General features: G+C 33.6%; 2 protein-coding genes across 2 annotated transcripts; one reads left to right on the top strand and one right to left on the bottom strand.

The window, feature by feature from the left end:
* The first annotated feature begins 612 nt into the window (after positions 1-612).
* On the top strand, positions 613-6060 carry LOC111989324 (B-type cell cycle switch protein ccs52A). The gene is made up of 10 exons (XM_024021117.2): positions 613-1476; positions 1588-1710; positions 1927-2031; positions 2722-2901; positions 3174-3236; positions 3342-3536; positions 4734-4835; positions 4932-4994; positions 5117-5185; positions 5590-6060. Exons 1-10 carry the CDS (start codon positions 967-969, stop codon positions 5641-5643), a joined length of 1464 nt encoding a protein of 487 aa, XP_023876885.1. The 5' UTR covers positions 613-966; the 3' UTR covers positions 5644-6060.
* Positions 6061-11160: 5100 nt separating this feature from the next.
* LOC111989332 (protein STAY-GREEN homolog, chloroplastic) lies at positions 11161-13384 on the bottom strand. Its single transcript, XM_024021128.2, has 4 exons — positions 12926-13384; positions 12612-12785; positions 11966-12133; positions 11161-11870 (listed from the first exon to the last, which is right to left on the bottom strand). The coding sequence occupies exons 1-4, from the start codon at positions 13052-13054 to the stop codon at positions 11517-11519; spliced, it is 825 nt and encodes a 274-aa protein (XP_023876896.1). The 5' UTR covers positions 13055-13384; the 3' UTR covers positions 11161-11516.
* Positions 13385-17949: the final 4565 nt, after the last annotated feature.

The following is a 17949-nucleotide window of genomic DNA, read 5'->3' as shown; positions in this document are numbered from 1 at the left end:
CTTCATAATTGTTTCAGATTTTACATCCTCAATTTTTTGGATTATTTTCCATTATCTTTAGATAATTGTAGTATTTTCCCTCTATATATCAATTGTCAAATGTAAAAGTCCCTTATGAGAGATAATGGTCAATTTAAGGCAGGGTATCAGCCCATTCAAAAGCATGGAAAATTCATTAAGAAAACAAAAACGCATGTAAATTACTAAATTCAGCTAGTTAATGTATTAATTATATTAATAATAAATCCAATCCTGCCCGTTCATTTTTTAAATCAACATCAGCCTGCAAAATTACAAATACATAATAATGAATAAACAAAGAAAAAACCCAAATGGTAAAAAAAAAAAAAAAAAAAAAAACCACATTCCTATTTCATAATCTTACGCATGTTTAAAAAAAAAAATCAATTAAAAAGGTATTAGCACGAGTGAATCAGAATTACTAATAATTTATTAATCAAGCAATAATAATCCTATATTGGGTCGGTTTCAGACTCCGACTCGGACTCGGTACTACCTAACCTAGTACCGACCTTTTATTTTAGTATTTAAATCTTTGAATCTGATAAACAACATAAAAGTCATTAACGTCAAATAATTTTTTTTGTTCCCAAAAATCCAAAATCCTTCGAGAAATTGTATTTGCAAATTCGATAATCTTACGGTTTTTAGTTGTGACCCGAATCGGAGCCCAAAAACCAAACCAGACCACCTCGGTCTAGTCCTAGATATATTTTAGTTTTAGTAAAAACCTTGGAATTCGATCTACACCAACAAGACAAGACTACGGTACTCTCTTTTTCCCGCATAATATAATAACGTTTTCCAAGGTTTCGCGGTAAATTTAACCGAAACCCGCCGTAAAAGAAACTAAAGCAAACCTCAAAATCTCTCTCTCTCTCTCTCTCTCTCTGCGTCTCCGAGAGAGAGAAATAGTAGAAAATACTGAACGGTCAGAAATTCAATATGGAGGATTCGACTCTCCAAACACCACCGACTCAATCAGCTCTGAGAACCCTAATCTCACCATCTTCTTCGTCTTCGTCGCAGCTGAATCTCTCAGCTGAAGCGGCGTCGAAACACATAGACCGTCTCTTAAACTCGAGCTACCACACGGGTCCCTCGAGAACGATCTACTCCGACCGGTTCATACCCAGTAGATCCGGGTCGAATTTTGCGCTTTTCGACTTGGTTTCGCCGAAGGCGAGCTCTACAGCTGAGGGACGAGAAGACACGTCCAGTGCCTATGCCACGCTCCTACGTGCCGCTCTTTTCGGCCCCGAAACCTCCGGCGGAGTTGCTTTTCCGGCCACGCCCGATAAGAGATCCACCCCCAGCCGGAATATTTTCCGGTACAAGAGCGAGACGCGCCGCTCCATGCACTCGCTTTTGCCTTTTGGATTCGACGAGGCCGTTCAGGGGGTTAATCATAGCCCGGTCAAGGCTCCCCGGAAGGTTCCACGGTCGCCTTATAAGGTAAAAATTATGTGAATTTGTTAAATTTGGTGATTTGGGTTGGTTTGGATTTCGATTTTGCAAATTGGGCTTCTGGGGTTTTTAAAAATTTTGGTTTTTTATTGAATGTAGGTTTTGGATGCACCAGCATTGCAAGATGATTTTTATCTGAATCTTGTGGATTGGTCTTCGCATAATGTGTTGGCTGTGGGATTGGGCAATTGCGTTTACTTGTGGAATGCCTGTAGTAGCAAGGTCGGTTTTTTTTTTTGGTGTATGTTTAATTGTGTTCTGTTTTTATTTGCACAATATCATGAATTGGTTACTTTTTAGGCAAATAAATGTGCTGCAATATCACACGTTTAAAATAATTTGCTATGATTCTTGTTTATATCGTAAAAACTCTTGGTGCTTTTTGAGATTTTGCCTCCGTGGCATTGTTTGATGCATCTTGGCATATGCTACATGCAGGTAACTAAGTTGTGTGACTTGGGAATTGACGACAGTGTCTGTTCAGTAGGGTGGGCTCAGCGTGGGACACATCTTGCTGTTGGAACTAGCAATGGAAAAGTTCAGGTTAGACTTGGTGTTAATATTGTTTTCAATTTCAGAGATGTTTCTTTCTTTCTTTTAATATCCTGCATTTTAAGATACAAAAGATGACCAATAATGTGCAAACGGGGGTTTGGGTGTGTAGGGGGTAGCATGATGAAGAATGTAATCATTACTTATACTTTTTTTTTTTTGGGTACTGAACCTGAATTCCCAAAACAATTGAAGATGCAAGTGCTGATTATGTAAGATTCACTTAGATCAGTAATGAAAAGCTTGTAATGAATTACGCCATTGAGCTCTAGCTCAAATGGCATCTCCTCCTCTTCTAAAAGTGCAATGTGGAGGGTGAGGTTGCATGTTCAAGACTCATTGTGCATGTTTTATTACCAAAAAAAAAAAAAAAAAAAAGAAGTTACTCTGCAACTTGTAAGAGCAGATGGGAGTCATGAGAGTGATCTATTTTATAAATTGATTCACTGGTCACCCACGAGCAGCAACCCTCTCTCAAGGGGCTCCTTAGTCCTGCTCATCTTCTGTGATAATGGAGAGTTATGAAACTAAAGAAAGCATCTTCATTTTAATGTATCTTAATGTGTCATAATGCCACTGGTCAATTAAAAATTTTCCTCTTTTTTTTTGTGTGTTATTCTCTCATTTTTTGGTATGCTCCCATGCACATTTAGCTGATGCCTTTAGCAACTTTCTATGTAGATTTGGGATGCATCTCGCTGTAAGAGGGTGAGAACTATGGAGGGTCATCGGTTGCGTGTTGGGGCCTTAGCCTGGAGTTCATCTCTTTTGTCTTCCGGTGGCCGCGACAAGACTATTTTTCAACGAGATATACGTGCTCAGGACGATTTTGTTAGTAAACTCTCTGGACACAAGTCAGAGGTTAGATTTGTAAACTTCTTGTTCAGCTTGTTTATTTTCCTGGTCAATCAAAAAGATTTGTTTTCATTTTTCTAATATACATATTCTTTTTGTACCTCACTTAGCATCTTATCCTATTTCTGATGCAGCTTCTTTAATTTTCTTGAATGTATTAATATTGCTATATGTATATCTGCTGCTTCTACAATTCTAATCATTATCTTAGGTTCCTTGATTTTTTTATCAATATTTAGTTGTTTTCCCAGTTTAAAGGCCAATTCTTTGTGTTTTAGGTTTGCGGACTAAAGTGGTCATATGATAATCGTGAATTAGCATCAGGCGGCAATGATAACAGAGTATGTGATAACATCTCCTTTTTCTTGTCTGATTAGTTGCATTTCCCTGTTATTTGTTCGTTCCTCATGCATTCTTGACTGATGGTTTATCTGACATATGTGTAGCTTTTTGTTTGGAATCAACATTCAACTCAACCCGTGTTGAAGTACTGTGAACATACAGCAGCTGTAAAAGCTATAGCATGGTCTCCCCATCTTCATGGACTTCTTGCATCTGGGGGAGGAACTGCAGACCGATGTATTCGTTTCTGGAATACAACCACCAACTCACACTTGAGCTGCATGGACACTGGAAGTCAGGTAATCAGCTTGTCATTATTTATTAATTTATTTATTTTGTGTTTTACAATACTGACATCCTTTTAATTGGGTCTAGTGCATACATGGAATAGAAATCCTTTCTTTTATTCATCTTTTCTCTTTCCTGTCTCAAAAATAACAAATAGAAGGATGAGGTTTTCTTTTTCTTTTTCCGTCTAGTGGTTTTTGAAATTAAAATATAGAACTGTATAAATCTTTCACACAATCCTGTGAGTGGCTCTTTAAAATCATTTTAGTTCTTTCAAGGATGCTTTTGTATACAATGTTGAGAAATGAGATGATAATTGCAAGCTGATGGCTGAAGAAGGTCCCTCATTGGCTGTCTCCTTTCAGGATTCACTAGTTTTTAATGTATGTCTAGGTTTCTTTTGACAGTATCAAATGATGTCTCTAATAGGCAATATTGGTATTATAAAATTGTGATGTGATCAATCCATTCAGTACCAATATTTGTTATAATTGTAGGAGATTGAAAGATTCATTTGCTCCTTTGGTGGGTTTAATAAGTGCAAGACAGTAGATATTTAGGATTAAAGTTCAAGGACTGGTATTTGAGAGATTGTTGTTATTTAATGATGTGAAACACTAATTACAAGAAGAACATTCTTGGTACTATATTGATTTCCTGTTAGTTTGGTCTTCCAACATGAGGGCCTAAACAAACTAAGCTGTCCTGTATATATAAATGGGTATTAGCTAAGTACTAGATCCTTATTACATGGTTCACTAATTTTTTTTTTTTTTTCCCTTTTCAGTATTTTCTTCCTATCAGGGTTAATTTTTAACATAATGAGACAGCAGGAAAAAGGAAGGGGCAGGGGTTTCTCACTTTTGTGACCTAAATGTGATTACATGTGTTGATTATGCATCTAAGCTAGCCACATAGCTTCACTCTTCTTATTCGTAAATGAAAGGATGTGCATGTGTGAGCGCACATGCATTGTAGGCAATCCATTTAACTCTTTGTTAAAGTTGCATTTAGATATTTTGGACTTGTTACATAAAAATATATATATATATATATATATATTTTGGGCTTGTCAGTAAGGAACTATTTATGAGGAAACCCCGTAACAATCTATGTCTGTAGAAACAGGTCTAATTATGGAATTGAAATGATATCTCTGTGTAAGTGTGTGTGCTAAGATTTCCTGATACCCACTGTACATATGGCAGGTATGCAATCTTGTGTGGTCCAAGAATGTCAATGAGCTTGTAAGCACCCATGGGTACTCACAAAACCAGATAATAGTTTGGAGATATCCTACCATGTCAAAGGTACAAAGTTTATCCCACTATGATTCAAGTATATCTTTTCAGTTTTTCTAATTTATTTGTTTTATATTTAAGTTTTGTTTTCATCTCCTAATGCAGTTGGCAACTCTCACGGGCCATACATATCGAGTTCTCTATCTTGCCATCTCACCTGATGGACAGGTAGTTTGCCTTCCATTGTTTTCATTATCTTTGCACTTTTCTGTTTATTAATAGGCCGGTTATGTAAATCAATGTCCCATCCCTTTATGCTCATTCTATTCCTAACTAAAATAATGTTTCAGACAATTGTCACGGGAGCTGGAGATGAAACACTTCGGTTTTGGAATGTGTTCCCTTCCCCTAAATCACAGGTAAACTATTTGAAATTCAAAACTCTCAGTAGTTTTTGTGCTCTTGTTTAGGTCCAAAGTTTTGTCTTCTTCCACATAGTTTCACTGCAGTTATTATAGATACTAGACATTTTAAGAACTGATATGCATTTCCAGTCAATATCCCCTCCTGAAATGTTTTAGCATTAGTTTACATCTGTCAGAGGGGCACACCAATAATTTTTTCAAGAATTTGTCTAGTGCTCCCTTCCATGACTAATGTGAACAAACCAAATATGCATATGGGAGGGTCAACAATGCGCATACATGTCTCTTATTGCATGACTATTTTTTTCCTGTATTTTTTTTTTTTTTTGGTGGTTTCTTTTACTTAATTCTTAGTGAAGATAAAAGCAACTCACATCTGCCTGTAATTGTTAAAACAGAACACGGACAGCGAGATCGGAGCATCATTTCTTGGAAGAACTACAATTCGGTGATCATTGCAGGCCGCTGGCTTATGACTTCTTTGTCATGTGATAATATATCGCGGGGTTGGCTTATGACTTCTTTGTCATATGATAATTTATCTCGGGTTTGAATTTATCTAGCTGAAAGAGATTCAAATTGGTCTGCTTGGCCTAACCCTCATTGGTCAGAGAATTTGCTGGGACCAAACAAGGCTAAGATGTGAGTGGAAGCGACGGAATATCTTACCTTGGAAGTTGATGATGATTTTGGACTTCATATTTTCCCACTTCAACACGTTTTAGTTTGTATAAAGGGAGATGTTAACCATTTATTTTAACAGCTCCCCTGTATATTTAGTTTTAACTCTATTGGTGTAACATGCTTTTATGATACTTGTAAATAAATTGTTCCTCTGTTTTTAAGCCAATAGTGTGGTTTTTTTTCTATTAATGACTTCAATTCTTCATCATATTTATGTCTTCCTGATTGATAAACTTGCATATCTATAACCATACTAAGTGAACGCTTGGATACCGTTGAAATGATTTTTTAGCTGCGTTCAGCATCTGGTAGTGGGTCTCATGCACTGTTCACGAGACCAACAAACTTTTTTTTTCAGCAAAACTTTAATTAAAAATGGGTTTCACAGCACTTTTCACACATTTAAAAATTATTTTGCTACAATATTTTTAGTTTTCAGTTTTCAGCAATAAGCGGTATTCAAACTAACAATTTGACTAATTTCTACCTGCTAACGACCTAATTTCATGGTGACTAGTCAAAGCCAGGGATACTTTTAGAGAAAATGCAAAATATAATATATGAGTTTCTTTCTCTAACTATGTCAATTTGGAATTTTATATATATATATATATATATATTCTTTTTGTCTAAGTTTTAAATAAATAAAAAAATTCCTTATGGAAATAAACTAATTTTTAACATAAAAGTTACCAAAAATTATATTTTTGTCTCATTTTTTTTAGCAAATAAACTATTGAAAACCTATAGGATACCTAATAGACTTATTTTTCTCAATTTATTTTTCTCAAAAAAATAAAAAGCAATAAACATTAACCGTTTTTCCCAAAAATAAAATAAAATAAAAACCAATAGATAGGATATGTATACGATCATAGCTTATGTGAAGTTAGTTTTTCGCATTTTACAGTATTTGATAGCATAAAAAAAAAATTGAGTTAAATAAAAACTATCTTTGGTTAATAGAAAAATTATGACTTATATTTTAAAGATTGCTTTTTACTAATTTTTTTTAAACAAAATTACATTGATAGTCCCTAAAGTTTAACTAATGAGTATTTTTGGTCCCTAAAGTTTCAATTGAACACTATTAGTCCTTAAAGTTTCAAAAGTAAGTGTTATTGATCCTTTTATTGACTATTGTTAGTCTATTTGCATGACTAACGAAATAATAACTTGACATTTTATAAGTGACGCAAAACAATTTTTAATATTAACTTCATTTGACACGTTGAAAAGAAACACATGAATGGAACCAAATCAAACCCGGTCTTCCCCAAATCAAAAATCAAACTCACCCATGACCCATGCCCTCCACCCTCTGGTGGCAGCTCCTCCCCCATCTAGACCTCTGACAAATTTTCTACCAAAGTGAGAGACACCCCTCGCCCTTCAGGTTGTACGCATACCTGTTAACCCAAATCTAAATGGCATTGTCTGGGCTATTTAAATCATGCACTAAACATTCATCTCTTTTCTGATGGAGTGATTCATTTCTATGTTTCTTATCTGTTGATAAGTTTGTTCGCATTGGTTTCTTTGCTGTATGGATGTGTTTGATTGCTCGGGAAATGTAAAGATTTGAACTTGGATTTTCTTCTATTTGACATCTGGAGGGGAGGAAATTTGATGGAGGTCCACATAGGGAACAAGCCGCCGCAGGAGGGTTTGGTTTTGGATTTAGGGAAGATTGGGTTTGATTTGGGTATATTCACTAAAAAATGCCAACTCATTATTCTATTAGCCACATAAACAAAAAAAAATTAAAAACAACCAGATTAAAGAGTAATAGCTCTCACTTTTGAAACTTTAAGAACTAATAGTGCTCAATTGAAACTTTAGAGACCAAAAGCACTCATTAAGTGAACATTAGTGACCAATAATGTAGTTTTGCCTTTTTTTTTTTTAGAGAACAACTCTATCTCACATGTAGTGAACATTAGCGACCAAAAGCACTCATTAAGTAAACATTAGCGACCAATAATATAGTGCTCTATCTCACATTTTCTAAGTGTGGGTTTGGATACACATTTCCAAACCCACGTCTTTTTCTTTTTTTTTTTTTAGTGCGTAAACAGTAAATTCACATGTGAGTACTGCTCAGGGGACAAGGCACTGTTCGTGAACAGTAACATCACATGCGAACACTGTGCAGGGGGCAAAATCACTGTTTAGGCACTGTTCACGGGTCCCACGGCACTATTCACACATTTAAAAATTATTTTGCTACAGTGTTTTCAGTTTTAGCAAAAATAAGTTGTATCCAAACGAATCCTAAGAGTTCATTTTCCAACTCATTTAAGGTTGCTACCAAATATAGAAAAATGTGATAGTTTTATAAGAAATACTTTATCGAAAATGACTCATTTTCTAAAAAAAATTAAAGTTGAAACACTACAGGGTTTTATTCTAATTGCTATAGATATATGTTGTCAATTTGTGATCAAAATTACGAGGTCTTTTTACATTTAGGACTAAGCAATTGCCTCGATAACTTGAAAGATAAGACTAATTTGTCTCAAATAATAATTATCTCATGCATTATAAGCATTGTTTTTAAAACCAGACCGAACCAACGGGAACCAATCCTTGGACCAATTCTATAAGAATCTGATTCATACATGTCATTATTTTGGTAAAAATTGATGAAAATATACTGCTGGCACCTGCCCTTAATAAGTGAAATAACATCTCCAGCATACAAACTATTGGGTCAAGCACATCTTGTTGGTCAGGAATAAAAAATTAATAAATATAAATCAATTTAAGTATCAAATATATTAAAAAATTAAATGACACATCACGGTTTGACTTTGGTTGAATCTCAGTCTAGCCTCAAAAACCTTAAACCTCTTCTTTTTCAGGTTCATTAAATCGTCCGAGTTTTAAAACCATGATTATAATTCCCTCTAAAAGTCCATGCAATTGGACAAATGTGTGTGTATTTTTTTTTTTTTTTTGGTTGTTGTGTGTGTGTGTGGTGGTACTGACAAATGGTTACCATAACTATTGCAATTGCCAATAGATAGGATACGTATTTTATTTTAAAATTGCTATAGAAATATGTTGTCAATTTATGAGGTTTTTTTACATTTAGGGTCTAAGCAATTGCCTCAATAACTTGAAAGGTAGGACTAACGTGTCTCGAATTATAGTTATCTCATCTCATGCATTATAGGTCCCTCCAGAAGTCTTTAATATATATATATATATATATATATATTCTTTCGTACTGGCAAATGGTTACTATTGCAATTGCATAAAGAAGAATCATATCTCCGAATTAAAACATATAAATGTGTGAAATATATTGCATGGCAATCCCATCTTTTTCCCTTTGCATCACTAAAAAGTAAAAACGGATGTGAGCTCGTTAGGGAACCCCAATATCACTAAAAATTAGGAACATTTTTGAACTAAAATCTATATAAAAAAATAAAAAAAAAAAAAAAAAAAAAAACCCAACATGGTAACAAACCTATGAATTCTCAAAAAATAATAATAATAATAAATAAAAATAAGAAACCAAAACCCTATATATGTGATGACAACCTAACCTAAAGAAACCAGAGCAACAAATTGTTTTTAAAAAGAAAGAAAGAAAGAAAGAAAAAAGAATAAAAAAAAAAAAAGAAAAAAAAAGAAACAGATTCATCAAGTAAAGCAAAACCAGAACAGAGCACATCAATGACAACAACCAACGAATGATGCCTCCACCTCGAGCAATGCTACAACAAAGCTCATCGGTCATCACATCAGGCCTCAAACTCAAACTCAAGCTCCAAAACTAGAACACATCGGGCATTGGAGATCGGAGATTAGTCCAATCGAATCGAAGATTAGTCTTCCTCGCCTCAACATGCTGCTTAATGGTGCCGCCCCTCAACCTCAAGCCTCCTTGCTCCCTCAACCTCAAGGTATTTCATCTTTTTCTCTCTTTAGTCTCTTACATATACGGATTAATCATCAATGGGTTAATGGGTATGGGTTTCTCTCTTAGACTCTCCGTCTCTCTCTCTCTCTCTCTCTCTCTCTCTTTATTTGAAAACTGAAAGGAAGCAAATGAGAGTCTCTCTCTCTCTCTCTCTCTCTCTCTCTGAGACTTTATCTGATTGCTTAGTGTAGTTGCCCCTATTTAATATTTGCCCATGTTTTTGGTTTTATTCGTAAGCCTTTACCTTATCACTTTATTAATATTTGCCCCTGTTTTTGGCTTTATCCATTGGTGTTGGTGACTGTTGGTGTTGGTGTTGGTATTGGTGTTAGTGTTGGTGTTGGTGAGATACAATTAATTGTCTTTTAGTGTATTGTGATTTGTGATTGTGAATTTATTTGATTGGCTCTTATGATTGGAGGCCATGGGGCTTGTCTGTTGAGTGGGGAGTAGATGGGGGCATGGGGCTGGGGTGGTATATTTGAATTGAGGGAAGTAAATACACATGGGATGTGTGCTAGTGCAACTAATAAACAATAATTTAATTAACCAATAATTAATTGGGGGAGGCAACTAATAAACAATAATTAATAATTTAATTAACCAATACTTTATAAAAGACAAACAAATTAAATTATGTTAGGCTAAATAACAATTGTAAACTTTATGTATTTGCGTGTTTTTTTATTGTTACTATTGTCAATATACAAAATTTTCTTTTTATTAGGTTGTGTAATTTATGCTTGTTGAGGAACACCTTGAAAAAAATTCCTGAAGCCGCCAATGGAATGAGGGGTGTTATCTGTGATCACTTGAGAAAATAGGTAGTATGTTTCTCTTGTTGCATCACGATTGCTTCTAATAATAAGTCTAAATTGTGGACTGTTAGACAGGGTTTAATTACTGCTTGGGACAAGGGTTTCAAATTTTTAAGTGTTAATGTTGATTCCTCTACTTTTGTTCTTACATGTCTAACTTCTTCTAGGAACTTGGCTCCAAAATTGTTTTTCATAACTTCTAATTGCAGGATGTTCTGTTCCTCAGCAAGGAATAGGTGGTCCATCTACACCACATATAACATGAAGCAAACTCTGTAGCAGATGGCCTCGTGAAGAAGGGGAGGACGCAAGTTAGCTTTTTGGATGCGTTTACTGATTGTCCATATTTTGTGTTTTGAAAATATGTATGAGACTTTTTATATATAGGGACTCCATGTGAATGCCCTTTAGTCCTTGCGAATAAACATTTTTCAAAGGTGTCTCTTGAACAAATCTGATTTATATATACTAGCTTTTTAATAAAGAAACCCCCCATCTTACCAATAAAATAAAAAATAAAAAAAGAATAAAGATTTTGAAGAAACGAAGGAGTAAAGTACATAAAAATATATACAGAAACTGGGTAATCTAGAACATTTTCGAAAGAGTGCATAATACATCTACAGTCCTTAAATTGGGACAAACTGAATTAGAGCATGCTGACATGCCCCTTAGTCACGTCCAAAATAGAGGAAACTGGTACATCCAATCCAAGTCCAACCCCAACCACCTATCTTTCATGGGGTTTTCAGGGAATGACATAGACAAGTTGTTTTTTGACAATGCACGCACGTAATAGATGATCTTGTATTTACGTTGGCGGCTTTGGAGCACAAGTTTTACACACTTCGAAATATAACATAATGGATCACAAACAGACACGTCCTCTTTAGCTCTCTTGGGTTTTTTGCTGAAAGCTCTCTTGGGTTTGGGTCCCAAAACCAAGTTCACTTGGATAAGGAAACTCGTGTGACCGTGTGATCAAGCTAAATGGTGGAAAGCAACATTCACAATCTTCCTGGCATGGCTCTGGAAATAATTCCCAATTGCTTGATGGGTTTGGTTGAATCTCTTCCTTATGGACCCCACCGGTAGGTGCCGCAGCTTCCTTGAGTGGGCCCCAGCATTCGACTTTGTTGAATTCCGGGATGCTGGAGTGAAAGTAAACCCAAACCAAAGCCTCCTGCAATTCCGGGTGGTGGTTGAACAAATTTACATCTCCATGAAAAAAGGCCTTCAAAACCTGTTCATGCAAATCTTCCATTTAAGAGATTGATTCAACAAAATTAGAGGAAACTAGTTCATGATTAATACAAAGGTCTAAATAAATGTTTTTACCACAGGGAGTTCTTTGTAGAAGATGAAGAATCTAAGTCTAGCAAACAAATCCAAAAGAAAATGGCCTCCACTTATATGACAATGAACATGAAGAGACATCTTTCCCTTTAGTTTCTTCCACTCTGCCACCACTTCATCTCTTTGCAATCTATTGTACCATCCTTGCAACTGAAAATGATATCCAATCTTTTAGGTTCAGAAACATAAATTACGATAAAGAGTAAAGACATTTAACAGAACATATATCAACAAAACTGTTTATTATTAACTCTCTGTAATCCCCTGCTATCCTCTGTCTTTCTCTATTATGAATTTTAACCAAAATTATATCCTCTATTTTTTCAGAGACATATTTTTCTAGTTTTAGCAATAGATCCCCATCTACTTTCCCTGATCTCCTTGATCCACTCTAATAGAGGTCTATAGTCCACTCTTCTCCTTCCTAAATAAGTAAGGAATAGCATAATCCAACCCACAAGATCCCCTGCTTTCTCTGTTTTCCTTTCTAACTTAAAATATAAAATAATATCATATTCCAAATCAAAAGGATCAATATAAAAGTAAAAAATAATAATCTAACACTGATACTCCATTAGAATATTGAAAGATCACTTTTTGGCATATGAGTGTCACAGATCAGGATTACCTGAGAGTTGTTTATTGTCTGTGAGATCGCCAAAGTGAGCTTAGAAGTTATATCACTATGTGTAAGTGTATAGGTCCTTGGAAGCTTCCCTGGATGTTTCTTTTCATCCACTCCTAAAAACAGTACCTTCAGCTTTGAAGCTTCAAATATCGATGGCCCAAACAACCTCGCTACCTGACCCAATCAAGCACCAAAAAATAGAATTAAAAATTCTACCAAAACAAGTGCTCCAAAGTACAAACCCTTTCTTTTTTAGGGGTCAAAAAACCAAACTCAAAAAACCCAAAAAAAGAGAGACAGAGAGAAATAGTTACAGGAACAATAGTAAGGTTCTTTTGCTTGGGCCTAGATCTTCTATAAAGAAAGAGAGAGCTCTGCTGCTCAAAGAGTGAAGATTGTTTTAGCTTTAATGGAAGCACAGGAGCAGCAGTCAAAGTGCCCATCTCTCTACCTGGTTAGACCTCTCCCTGTAGCTCCAACCTTTGCGGGTACCCCAAATATAGTTTGCTTGTAATTCAACACTTACGTTCTTTTAATATGAATATAGTCTGAACGTTTGTGCTGGTCTTAAGGCCGTTGTCTTTTGCTTTTGCTTTGGGATTCTTTTTGCTTTTGGGGGTGGTATTTTGCTTTGCTTGTAAGCTTAGCGTGTATGAAACTTTGAGGGATTCTGGGAGAAGTTAAGACATTAGAATTAGAGAGTCCAAATCTTCTGTCATTTGGACTCAGAATTAGACGCGTGTCGGTTTGTCAATTAGCCCACAGTTGGTGTTGCTTCGAGATTTTAGTTTCTGTATACTGTTGACAGGTTTGGACACTTCGCAGCAACCACGTGGAGTGACCGGTCTTCCAAATGCATGTCTGACTCCATTTTACTCTAGAGTTGAATTAGGTTAATTCATGTGTGTAGTGGTAAATAGATGATAAAAGTTTTCTATTTGGAAAGTTTTTCTCGTTGGTTTTAAGCTTCAATTATGACAAGGAAGCTTGCAAAATTTTAAGGAAGTCAAAAATTAACAACTATATCATCAATTAAATAATTAAATTTTAAGTTTTTGTAGTTTAAAATTATATATGAAACATAATTTTATAGATCAAATAATAAATTGTTTCAAATTGGCACAAATTTAACATGCATAAGTTATGAACAAAAATAATAAGCTAACAGTTAAATTTTCAAAATATTTAGCATATTAATTTTTTTTAGTGAGAGTTGTAGCCAAACTTTATCCTTATAATAATATCTTCCTCAATCATAAATAACAATTTCTTTATTTGATTAGATAATAACTTTTTGCTTTCTCAAAAAAAAAAAAAAAAAGATAATAACTTTTTGGGAAATTTGCATTTTAACTCTATTATTTAAGTGATGTAAAAAGATTAAATCTTATACTTTCAAAAATAATAAATTAGACTTTGAAGTTTCAACAAGTATCAAATCAAATCATATAGTTTCAAAAGGTAACAAAGAGTTGAGTTACTTAGAGAAAAAAAACAAGACTAAATTAAACTTTTGGCCCTTAAAGTTTAGGATTGTTTTCATTTTGACATGTATATTTTAAAATTTTAATTTTGGTCTTTCATGTTTGATTCTATTTCATATTGACCATGTCATTCATTTTATGTTATTAATCTAATCGTTAAGCGCCTTTTATATTTATTATTTCATAAAATACTGACTTTAAAATATTGTAGAAAGCATAAATTTCATTGTAATTGGCATAAAAACATATTATGGATGGTTAGATTAAGAATGGAACTGGACTACATGGTCAATATAAAAACAGAATCAAACATAATTAGCTAAAATGAAAATTTTGAAATGTAAACAATTAAACTAAAAACAACTCCAAATTTTTAGAACCAAAGATATACTTTAGTTGACGTCTTTCTCTAAGTAACTCAGCTCTTTTATTTTTATTTTATTTATTTATTTTTTTTTAAATAATTTGATAGTTAGAGGACAGAAAAATTGAACCATAAACATCTTAATTAGAAACATCACAATGTGACAATTGAACTATATCAACGCTCTTAACCTAAACAAATAAAATCATCCCATCCTAATTTAACCCAACGCAACCCATTTCCTTTCATAGATTGACTAGTTAATTAATTTCTCATCCTATGGAAGGTTAATGGACCAAAACAGAAAAAAATAGAAACAGGTAAGCAAATATTGTGAAAGATATGGTGCGTGTGGGACTATTTAATTCCCAGACCTGTAATTCACAACCGTATGGTACGATTGCCCTTGTATGGTTCTGTCATTTGTGTATCATATAATTGTTGCTTCACAACTTGGAAAAGACTCGTCTTGATCGAGCAAAAAAATAATTTTGTATCAAATAATACCACGCCATCTTATTAAAATTTAATGAATAAGAGATGTGTGTAAAAATAACTACCCACTAACACATGTCTTTCATTTGTTAATGAGGTAGTTAATTTTTGGCGACATGTCTCAAACTAATTGAATTTTGATACTGCTAACATGATATCATTTGATACTAAATATCTTCTCTTGTCAAGCAGCTTTTATACATATATATATATATATATATAAAACGAGAAATTGGATGGACCAATAGTGTGGTTGATTTTACCAAAAAGAAAAACCATAGAAAATGAAAACAAACCAATAACGGAATTTTGTTTTATTGGGTTACTATTTATTAATTAAATGTTTTCTGCATTATTATTATTATCATTATTAAAAAAAATAAAAAAGATAAGAACAAACCCTGAGACGTTTCTAGACATTTGGTTTATCTGAACCGAAATGACCAAAATCATAATGTTTTTCCAAATCAGTATATATTTTTTTTTTTTTTTTTTTTTTTTTTTTTTTTTTTAATAAATAATTTGATAGTTAGAGGACGGAAAAATTGAACCATGAACATCTTAGTTAGAAACATCACAATGTGACAATTGAACTATATCAACGCTCTTAACCTAAACAAATAAAATCATCCCATCCTAATTTAACCCAACGCAACCCATTTCCTTTCATAGATTGACTAGTTAATTAATTTCTCATCCTATGGAGGGTTAATGGACCAAAACAGAAAAAAATAGAAACAGGTGAGCAAATATTGTGAAAGATATGGTGCGTGTGGGACTATTTAATTTCCAGACCTGTAATTCACAACCGTACGGTACGATTGCCCTTGTATGGTTCTGTGATTTGTGTATCATATAATTGTTGGAGAAAATTGCTTTTTGCCCCTTTCTGAAAAAAAAAAATTCAGCATTTTGCCCTATTTCTCAAACTAATTAGGGAAATGCCCCTCTTTTGAAAATCGAGTTTCTGAAAATCGAGTTAGGCCTTATAGCGGCGTTTTTAGGGACCCTATAGTAACGTTTTAAGGACCTATAGTGATGTTTTGTAACTCAATTTTCATAAAGTCGAGTTACATGCAATTTTTTTTTCTTTTTTTTACCTATAACTCGATTTTATGAAAATCAAGTTACAAAACGTCACTATAGGTCCTTAAAACGTCACCATAGGGTCCCTTAAAACGCCGCTATAGGGCCTAACTCGATTTTCAGAAACTTGATTTTCAAAAGAGGGGCATTTCCCTAATTAATTTGAGAAATAGGGCAAAATGCTGGATTTGTTTTCAGAAGGGGGCAAAAAGCAATTTTGTCCTATAATTGTTGCTTCACAACTTGGAAAAGACTTGTCTTGGTCGAGCAAAAAAATAATTTTGTATCAAATAATACCACGTCATCTTATTAAAATTTAATAAATAAGAGATGTGTGTAAAAATAACTACCCACTAACACATGTCTTTCATTTGTTAATGAGGTAGTTAATTTTTGGCAACATGTCTCAAACTAATTGAATTTTGATAATACTAACGTGATATCATTTGATACTAAATACCTTCTTTTGTCAAGCAGCTTTTATATATATATACATATATATATATATATATAAAACGAGAAATTGGATGGACCAATAGTGTGGTTGATTTTACCAAAAAGAAAAACCATAGAAAATGAAAACAAACCAATAACGGAATTTTGTTTTATTGGGTTACTATTTATTAACTAAATGTTTTCTGCATTATTATAATTATCAAGTATTTAAAAAAATAAAAAAGATAAGAACAAAACCTGAGACGTTTCTAGACATTTGGTTTATCTGAACCGAAATGACCAAAATCATAATGTTTTTCCAAATCAGTATATATATATATATATATATATATAATGAGAAATTGGATGGACCAATAGTGAGGTTGATTTTACCAAAAAGAAAAACCAAAGAAAATGAAAACAAACCAATAATGGAATTTTGTTTTATTGGGTTACTATTTATTAATTAAATATTTTCTAATCAAAATTCCAATCCCTACCTAATTTGGGCTGAAAAAAAAGTGATTCATTTAGAAATTCGTTCCTTGAACTTTGGCATCTAGTATGACTGCCTAAACTGATTAATGATATTTAACTCCCTCAATGCTGTACCAATCTACCAAAACCGAAATGGTCATCCATTTATAAATGGCTAGATCCAACCACTCTAGCTTGATTTCTCATGATGCTTAGCAAAAGTTAAGTGGTTTGAGAGTGACATTTCAACAAATATGTTATGTCCACGATAATAGTCTTATCAAAGTCTCGATAGTACACATAATATTACCTATTGCCGTCACGTAGTGCTGGGTCAATAAACACACACAGAGACCTTTATTTTATATTCAGTCAATTTTTTTTTTTTTTTGAAAACTAGAAAATGTCAAACATTGACATAAAATGTTGAAACTCAAAGAGCAGAACAGGACAAGCTTATACGACCTGGAGTTTTTGATCAATAACACAAGTGCTTCTACAAGTCGTTTTTTAATATGTTGAGTTGTAGTATATAATTAATTTGTACTGACAGCTGTCATGATAATATAGGTAAGCCCTAATGCAGTTAATTAAGTTTGTTAGATAGCAAATAGTTTGTTAACATACAGTCAGTTATGAGTCTCTGTTTTGTATTACATATTACCGATCGAGCAACTATTATTCTTATCTATCAATGAGATTTATAAAGTTTCTCCCAAAATTCCATTCTCATATGAAATTCAACATAAAACGTCTGTGTTTTTTTAAGAGGAAACCCAAAAAGAAAAGGAAGTTAAGTTCATCCCTAAGGGGGAGTCCCTGGGTTTGAATATGAATTCACTTTTTGAGAGAAATTAGAAACACCATAAAAGCTTTTAACGACACAAGCCTGTGTTTTATGCAACACTATATTTGGAGTTTGTAATTGTAATGTTCCAATATGCATTGGATCACATGAAAAATTGCACATAAAATGGCAAAGGATGGTCACATTCTG

This window comes from Quercus suber, unplaced genomic scaffold (genome assembly GCF_002906115.3).
Source record: "Quercus suber isolate HL8 unplaced genomic scaffold, Cork oak 2.0 scaffold_509, whole genome shotgun sequence".
NCBI classification, from domain to species: domain Eukaryota; kingdom Viridiplantae; phylum Streptophyta; class Magnoliopsida; order Fagales; family Fagaceae; genus Quercus; species Quercus suber.
This window is presented reverse-complemented; position numbering and strand designations above follow the sequence as displayed.

Bases quoted from the DNA above. Each gene is read 5' to 3' on its own strand.
- LOC111989332 (XM_024021128.2), bottom strand. From the start codon at position 13,054: ATGGGCACTTTGACTGCTGCTCCTGTGCTTCCATTAAAGCTAAAACAA. The intron at 12,134-12,611 runs GTAATCCTGATC...TATCATTTTCAG, and splicing joins AGACAATAAACAACTCTCAG to TTGCAAGGATGGTACAATAG. The intron at 11,871-11,965 runs GTAAAAACATTT...TTGCATGAACAG, and splicing joins TCTACAAAGAACTCCCTGTG to GTTTTGAAGGCCTTTTTTCA.
- LOC111989324 (XM_024021117.2), top strand. From the start codon at position 967: ATGGAGGATTCGACTCTCCAAACACCACCGACTCAATCAGCTCTGAGA. The intron at 1,477-1,587 runs GTAAAAATTATG...TATTGAATGTAG, and splicing joins TTCCACGGTCGCCTTATAAG to GTTTTGGATGCACCAGCATT. The intron at 4,836-4,931 runs GTACAAAGTTTA...CTCCTAATGCAG, and splicing joins GATATCCTACCATGTCAAAG to TTGGCAACTCTCACGGGCCA.